The following is a 7,803-nucleotide window of genomic DNA, read 5'->3' as shown; positions in this document are numbered from 1 at the left end:
CGGGCCCCCCCTCCCCCCCCCCCCCCCAGTGCACAAATTTTTGTGCACTGGGCCTCTAGTAATAATAATAATAATAAACCTACCATGAAGGTAGCTAAATGAAATCGCATACATAAAAGAGCTTTCTAAGTTGAAAATAAATGTAACAGGTTGTGATCTTAATAAAGAAACCAGCGCACCTGTCCAAGAATGATCTCTTTTGCTTTAACTAGGAGAACTCAGGTTGCTACAAAGTCAGCAGTCACAGCCTCAGGAAATCTGCTTATGTGGTGTATCACATTTATTGTTTGGCAGCTATTGTCCCCACCTTGAATCCCTGGAATAAATACCACCTGATTATGGCGTATGATCTTTTTAATGTGTTGCAGAAATCTGAGGGTCTCTGAACCAGAAACTCAGAAACCTGTAATCAGAAGCCACCTTCCCCACCCACATGCAGAAGTTTCCACACTCATCTTGAGAGTCTCCCCAAGGTAGGGGCCTTCTGGGGGAGGGGAAATGGGAAACCAGGAGATGTAAGACCTTTCATTTGGACAAATTGAGTGCTGAGACGTGAACAGACATGATAATATTAAGAAACCTGTTTGAAAGCTCATCTACTTTCAGGGAGCATTTAAGATGGTTTATGATTAAGAACTACAGTTACAATAACTGGGGAAATAATACCAGAATAAAACAAACAAGAGGGAACAGAAAGAGAAACATTTACTTAGTCATTCAGGTACGTATTTTCACAATGACCCTGGTCATCCCAGCAACTCTCAAGAATAAAGGTTTTACCTCTATTTTCATTTGTAGCTGAAATATTGGCTGAGTGGGTTTGGGAAAACTGCCAAGATCCCATGGCATTTTGTAAGCATAAAAACCCAGACTTAATGCCACGAGATAAGCTGTATCAGAAATGAAGGCTGAGGGAAGTACAAGCAGTTAAGCAAACCACATTGCTCTGGGCTTCCTGGCAACCAAGCCAAAGATAGAAAAATGAAGGCTTACATAGTTCTTACTGGCAATGATGATGATGATAATAACCCTATCTAATAAAGAAGAATATGCTAACTGACCCTCACTCCATCGCAAAGATGGCGGTGCCCACAGCCAATAAGGAGGGAATATGCTGATTGCCCTGCCTTCAAAGATGGCAGTGCCCACAGCCAATAAGGAGGGAATATGCTAATTGACTGTCCCGCCCTCAAAAATGGTGGCGCCCACAGCCAATAAGGAGGGGATATGCTAATTAGCTACCAGGCCCTCACATAAGATGGCTGCCCCCATATGGTCAAAGATGGCTGCCTCTGTGTGGTCAAAAGATGGCTAGCAGGGGAGGGCAGTTGGGGGTGACCAGGCCTGCAGGGGAGGACAGTTAGGGTCGACCAGGCCAGCAGGGGTGGGCAGTTAGGGGTGACCAGACCAGCAGGGAAGGGCAGTTGGAAGGAAACCAGGCCTGCACGGGGAGGGCAGTTGGGGGTGATCTGGCCGGCAGGGGAGCAGTTAGGCGTCAATCGGGCTGGCAGAGGAGTGGTTAGGGGGTGATCAGGCTGGCAGGCAGAAGCAGTTAGGGGCAATCAGGCAGGCAGGTAGGCGAGCAGTTGGGAGCCAGCAGTCCCGGATTGTGAGAGAGATGTTTGACTGCCAGTTTAAACCGGCAGTTGGCCCTCCCCCAAGGGGCCCGAGATTGGAAGGGCGCAGGCTGGGCTGAGGGACACCCCCCACCCCACGCATGAATTTCATGCACCAGGCCTCTAGTAATAATAATAATAATACACCCACTAGTTCATCAGAGTTCCAAACGGTTTTTCATGATCCTTTGTCCCAAAGAAATTTAGCAGAAGGGACCATTATCTACCCTGACTCTCTTTATTGGGAAGGCAGGAATGTTCCAAAGGACACCACTTAAAGAGACCCTTAATGAGAAAGAAGCAAGGGCAACACACAGCCATGGCTCTATAAAGGCATGTCTAGGAGGCCAGAGGCATGCTCTCCAGATCTCCGGGGACCTGCCTCTGCCCTCCACCTTTGAGCACAGCGCCATCACCAGCTGCCATGTTAAGAACTGACTGTAGGAGGTGCAGGAATGGTTGTGGGAGCCGTCCCAGAGACATCTAGAATTCAAAGCACTTACTTTGAGTGATATATCCACAAGAAAGAGCCTTCTGGGCTAAAAGCAAAGGGGAAAGAAAAACATATCATGTTACTTTTAATTCTGAGAAAAGCTATTTTGCAGCCATTATCACTGAAGCCCCGGGCTGAGTTGAGAGCCTGGTTTTAGCTACTCCTAGGTTTCCACCTTCCTTTGAGTTAAAACCAATGACCTCAGGATACTAGGAAGTTGCACTGCAGTCACTTCCATATTTACCCAGAACAAGGAGGTCTCTGGAGACTCAAATCTTAGTAAATAAAAAGACGACAGCTCTTCATTGTGGCTTCAACGAGGGAGAGAGGCTTACAGATGGGTTCCTTCCTGCCATCTCCTCAGGAACACCACAGCCCAGCCAGCCCTCACCCAGGATTTACCTTCCCCCAGAAAACAAAATGACTGCAGAGCCTAATGCCGCATCCAGCTCAGAGCTTCAGAGACACACTGTTCCTCCCTCATCTAGAAACTTGGACTAAGAGCTGGAGGAAATGCACAGCACAGTTCCTAGTACACGCAAACAAACACTCAGTAACTGGTAGCTGCTGTCAGCATGATCGCCATCATCATCATTATTCGTTTACTGTAACTTTTAAAGTTTCCTCTGGCTCTAAAATTCTAAGATGTTTTTTCCATCAAGCTTCAAATCAAACGCTGTCCTAGGTGACATTCTTTCAGATGCTCTGCTGACAGCAGTTTTATTTACTAATCGTTTGATGTGTTCAGTTATTTTAAAATCCTTTTTAGCCCATCACCGCCCACCTGTCTAAAGTTAGTGTCCTCAGCTCACCTCAAATCATCACACAGCCAGTTCATAAGGTGGCAAAGGATCTGCTGCCTTTTAAGCACCTTGCAGGTATTCAAGTAGACTCCTCACATTGAGGAATGATGTGGCCACAGTCTGGGTGCCACATGGCCCTGAAGAGCAGCCAGAACCTGCCCCGACTACTGAGCAAAGTCTGTGCCCAGCACTGCAAAATGACCCTCTTTATGCACATTTGTGCCTTTGGCTCCAATAATTTAATTTGTGAACCCTCAAAATATGGAAGCACAACTCTGGCTGCAATTCAAAGCACCATGGTTATCCAATCAAGCACTCACAGCTTGACGGTTACCCACACAAGCATCCTAATTCAGGGCAGGACCCCCAAAGGTTACTTGTTCTGTTGGATTCTTCCAACTGCTAGAGCTTCCTGCCATCTGCCAAAATCCCCTGTCCTAGTCTGCCTCTGGAGTAGAGGACGATGGTGATGGTGATGATGAAGAAGATGAACATAGCAGCTTGCATCTCTTGAGTGCTTATGAAGTTCCAGATATTGCTCCACCTGCTTTATACTCAATATCTTATTTAATCCTCCCAACAATCCTATGAAGCAGGTACTGTTACTATCACCATTTTTAAAAATAGGGAAAATGAGGAACAGAGTGGCTGGGTAAATTGCCCAAAGTCACCGAGGAGATAAGTGGTGGCACAGGACCAGCCCCAGGCAGCCCTCACTCCAGACTCAGCCCTGGAGTACCTAAGGAGGCTCGGGGTCCCTTCACCTAACTCTGATTCACCTTTTCTTTGGACTAAGTACCCCCAGTTTCCTCAATTTGAAAGACCTGGTTTGTAGGCCTTCTAACTTGGTCACACTCATCTTGTTTTTCTTAAAATGAGTTGTTCAGAATGACACTCCCAAAGCAGTTAGATTATGCAGCACCCCAGGGTGTAGGGGGAAGGCTCCCAAATTCTGGAGCAATTCTTCTACTGATGGATCTCAAGGTGCAGTTCCTTTTTTGGTAGCCACAATGGTCCTATTGGCTCATCTTAGAATTTAAGAATTGGAAGACATTCGCATGTTAATCCAGGCTGTCATGGTGAATGTGGGGGCTACTAAAACACTTCACCATGAGTGTATTAATGGTGCCTGGACAGCTCTCCCTGCCTAGAGCTGTACGATGGACTTTTTGGACGAGCTGTACCAGGGCCTTTGAAGTCAAAGGCATCGTGCATTTTTACAGCTGCCTGTGGAGCCCTCTTTCTATCAGAAGCTTCTCCAGCTGGAATCTCTGAGGCATTGTAGTTTCCAAAAGCACAGAAGCAGTGCTTTTGGGTGAATGCACTCAGGAATGTTTAATTCTCTTTGCTTTCCAGAGTTAAAAAAGAAAAGAAAAGAAGTTTCAGCCAGGCACAAATGAATCACAAGTGTATTTTGCAACAAAAGTCAACAACTTGAGTTGCTCCATTAAACTCTGCAAATATCCAGGATTGCAAAAACCAGGGTGGATTTCTCATGGAACTTGCGTCTGAAATTTCTTAAAGGTAATTTCTGTATCTGGCCATATGGATAATTTTAATTACATTTTGGGCTTAATAAGACCTTACTATTTCTGTGCTTAGCCTGCCCAGAACTGCCTAAGTACAAAAATCAAGACATTGGGAAGGAAGCTAGTGAATTAGCCAGAAGGCACTTGGAGCTCAAATGCTTATAAAGACAATTCAGGGGAGAGTGGGGTAAGGGGGAGAGATCAACCAGAGGACTTGTATGCATGCATATAAGCCTAACCAATGGACAGACACCAGGGGGGTGAGGGCATAAGTGGCGGTGGGGGAGGGGGACAATGGGGGGATAAGGACACATATGTAATACCTTAATCAATAAAGAAAAAAAATTTTTTTTTTAAAAAAGACAGTTCAGGGCTCAGGGACACCGGAAGGGTGGAATCTATCTTTAATTCAACCTGATGACTTGGCTAACACTAGCAGATCAGAGTAACTTTCATCTACATCATTTCAACATGTTTCATAATTACCTGTTGATATATTCCCAAAACACAACAATTACAGTTGAGACAACCAGCATTGACAGAATCACTTTTCCTTTGACATTCATTATTTTCTCCTGGGAAAAGAAAAGAAAAAGAGGGGAAAAATAGACTCAATAAATCCAGAGCAAGATACGGTTTTTAAGAAATGCTTCCACCTATATCCTCTCTAAAAGGAAATGTTTATGAATATTTAACTAGAGCTAAGAAGTGTGCTCTACCTTAAATTGCATAGGTCTGCAATGGCAAATCAGGCCAGGTTGATGAATTGACAGGGCTCTTATGCTGGGAAGGATGCTAAGGCCACTTTGGGGCTCAGAAGGAAAAGTACCTGGATGATCATGAGGTCTGCCATGAATGGGGAGCATGAGGGAGTAACTGGAAGTGGTTTCCATGGCTGCCAGGGGCCAGTACTCAGATCACCCACCTCTTGGCAAGTGGCTGCAAGGAACCATCCATTTCCTGGCTTTGATTCCCTTAATACATTGACTACATGCCCTGTGCTCAGAGGGGAAACCGCTCAGTCCTTGACAATCTAGGCTCACGCACTTCCCACCCCCACCCAGCCTTTCCCCTCCACACCCACAGCAAGTAAACGATTGGTGCATAGTAAGCACATGAGAATTCTTGATTGCTGAGTGAAATTGTGTTTGAGGGGGAAGGGGTGCTGGGTGGGAAAAAGCAGGTTGGGAAGTAAGTACTTTAATTCGAGTGGCTGGGGAAGACCTCACTGGGGAAGTGACTGAAGCTTCTGAAGGAATGAAAACAGGATAGAGAGGGGTGAAAAGTGTGCCACGAGAAGGGATGAGAATATTTCGGACAGCAACTATGATAGGAGAAAACACTGACAGGAGAAAAAGCTTCTTGTGTTTGAAGAAAAGACAAAAGCAAAAACCTAAACGAGAATAAATAGTGAAGTTCTCTCACCTTAGTAGCTGGAACAAGGGTGGGGTGGGCAGGGCAGAGAGAGCCTGGGAAGGTGCAGAAAGGGGTGGGGACCCACAAAAGCATCTAAAGCTGGGGTATCACCTGATCCAACTTCATTCAGAGGCCCCACTGAGTGCTGGGGTGGGGAATGAATGTGGGGGCAAGGGCAGACCTGGGGAAGTGAGGCGGCAGGTTATTCCAATGGCCTGTGCTAAAAATGAGAGAAGTCAATTAGACTTTGGAGAAAGAAGTGTGGATGGTGATCAAACACATAGGCTTTGGAATGGGGCAGCGACTGGAGACCGGGCTCAGATACACATGAAACTGGGGAGCCCTAAACACGTGGCAGTCCCTTATCCACGTCTCCAAAAAACTCTGAAAACCAAAAAACATTTTTTGTAATTCAATTGGCATCATGGCCCTCACTGACATGAGGCTATTCATAATCCTTATCCTACTGAGCAAGACTGTTTAAATGTCTCTTTGCATAGATATTGATGCATTTTATTATTTGGTGCTGCTGTACTGGGGTTCTCACATAATATATGATATATAATCTGCACCACAAAAATTCTGCACTCCAGGCCCTAGGGTTTCAGAAAAAGGATTATGAACCTGTAACGGATCATATTAAATTGGTTTCCTCGTCTCTAAAGTGGGGATAAAAATGGCCACGATTGCAAGAGATAATGTCCATAAAATACTTAGTATTGTGCCTAGAACCATATAAATATACCAAAAAATGCTCGTTCTTATTACTGGTGTCCATAAAACAGGCTGCCGGGAGGACCCAGTGCCCGGTATTTAGGAAGAGCTCAAAACATATTTGATGGAGAGGAATGAGGTTTTTGGGATAAGATCATGTGAAAAAGTAAAGTGCAGGGAGATGTAGATTAGGGACTCTAAAGGTTTATCCATCTGTTCTATGCTGCAGCCCCACAAAGAGCTCCTTGGGAGTGGGAGACTTCGATTTTCTTCGATTAAGGTGGGGGCCCTGCTACAACACCCTGCCTATGCTGAGGAGGCCATCACACTGCTGGATGAGCATCCCAGGCTTTATCGGCCCCACCTGCTGAGGATCAAATGCAATTTGTCTCCCAGTGTGAGAAACGTAAAACAGAAAAGCACACAAACTCTCACGGTAGAGAACACCGAGGCCTACGTGAGAGAGAGGCAAAATCAGACACATCCCCTAATTGCCTCTCCATGCAAAGTGTTGATGATTTTTCCTTTTGCAAACTAGCATCAGAAATAATTCATGAAGGCCCTTTCTTTCTGGACTTCATAGATTGCTTGCATTGGCCATTCATCATGATTGGAAGCTACCCAAATGAGCCAACATTGCATCCTTTAGCGAAGTACTAGATGTAGGTGTAGATGTGATTCTTGGGATCTGGAATGCACATCTCAGAGAAGGAAGGGTTGGCAGGGTGGCCAATGGGTCTTTTAAAACATTTTTCTATTTCTCTCTGGACAAAAATTAGGCATTTGGCAGCTAGCGCGTGGTCTAAAAGTCTTTCTCTTATGTGTCTGTCTCTCAGAATTTTCAAAACTGTGTAATTCTGAAGCTGGGTGGTTGACTATCTTAGTCACCAACTAGGAAACATGGGGTTGCGTCTAAATTCCCCATTTAAGGGGTAGAGCACAGAAATAGGATTGCTGAATATTGACACCCTGCCTCACGTGGGAGCGTGTAACTGGGTCACCTAGCCCCCAACCCTGAGAGGACTTGGTGAACTCAGCCACACCCAGACCCACCAGATCCCTCCTACCATCTCTCAGGCACTTGTCAGGTGCTACCTGTTTCTCTCTGAATCCATCCTACCTCCCACTGGGCTGCTCCTGGGCCACTCCCAGAACTCAGCCCCTGCACAGGTTCACAAATGAAACCACACCCCCACCCCACTCCCCACCCCCCCCACCCCCCCCCCCCCCCA

The 7,803-nt window shown here is 45.9% G+C and overlaps 1 protein-coding gene across 5 annotated transcripts in view; it reads right to left on the bottom strand.

The window, feature by feature from the left end:
- The window catches only part of LOC102261921 (N-acetyllactosaminide alpha-1,3-galactosyltransferase), a 61,745-nt gene that overhangs the window by 37,618 nt on the left and 16,324 nt on the right, over nucleotides 1–7,803 (bottom strand). For 4 of the 5 annotated variants that reach the window (XM_014550182.1, XM_005879194.2, XM_014550183.1 and 1 more), the window contains 2 exons: nucleotides 4,928–5,016; nucleotides 2,120–2,155 (listed from right to left, as the gene is read on the bottom strand). In XM_014550182.1, the coding sequence (XP_014405668.1) occupies nucleotides 2,120–2,155; nucleotides 4,928–5,007 (116 nt within the window). In that variant the 5' untranslated portion in view covers nucleotides 5,008–5,016. The remainder of the gene's footprint in view (nucleotides 1–2,119; nucleotides 2,156–4,927; nucleotides 5,017–7,803) is intronic. The other variant, XM_014550185.1, reaches the window with a different exon arrangement.

This window comes from Myotis brandtii, unplaced genomic scaffold (assembly GCF_000412655.1).
Source record: "Myotis brandtii unplaced genomic scaffold, ASM41265v1 scaffold589, whole genome shotgun sequence".
Classification (NCBI taxonomy): domain Eukaryota; kingdom Metazoa; phylum Chordata; class Mammalia; order Chiroptera; family Vespertilionidae; genus Myotis; species Myotis brandtii.
Note: the sequence above shows the minus strand (reverse complement) of the source record. Positions and strands in the feature narration are given on the sequence as shown.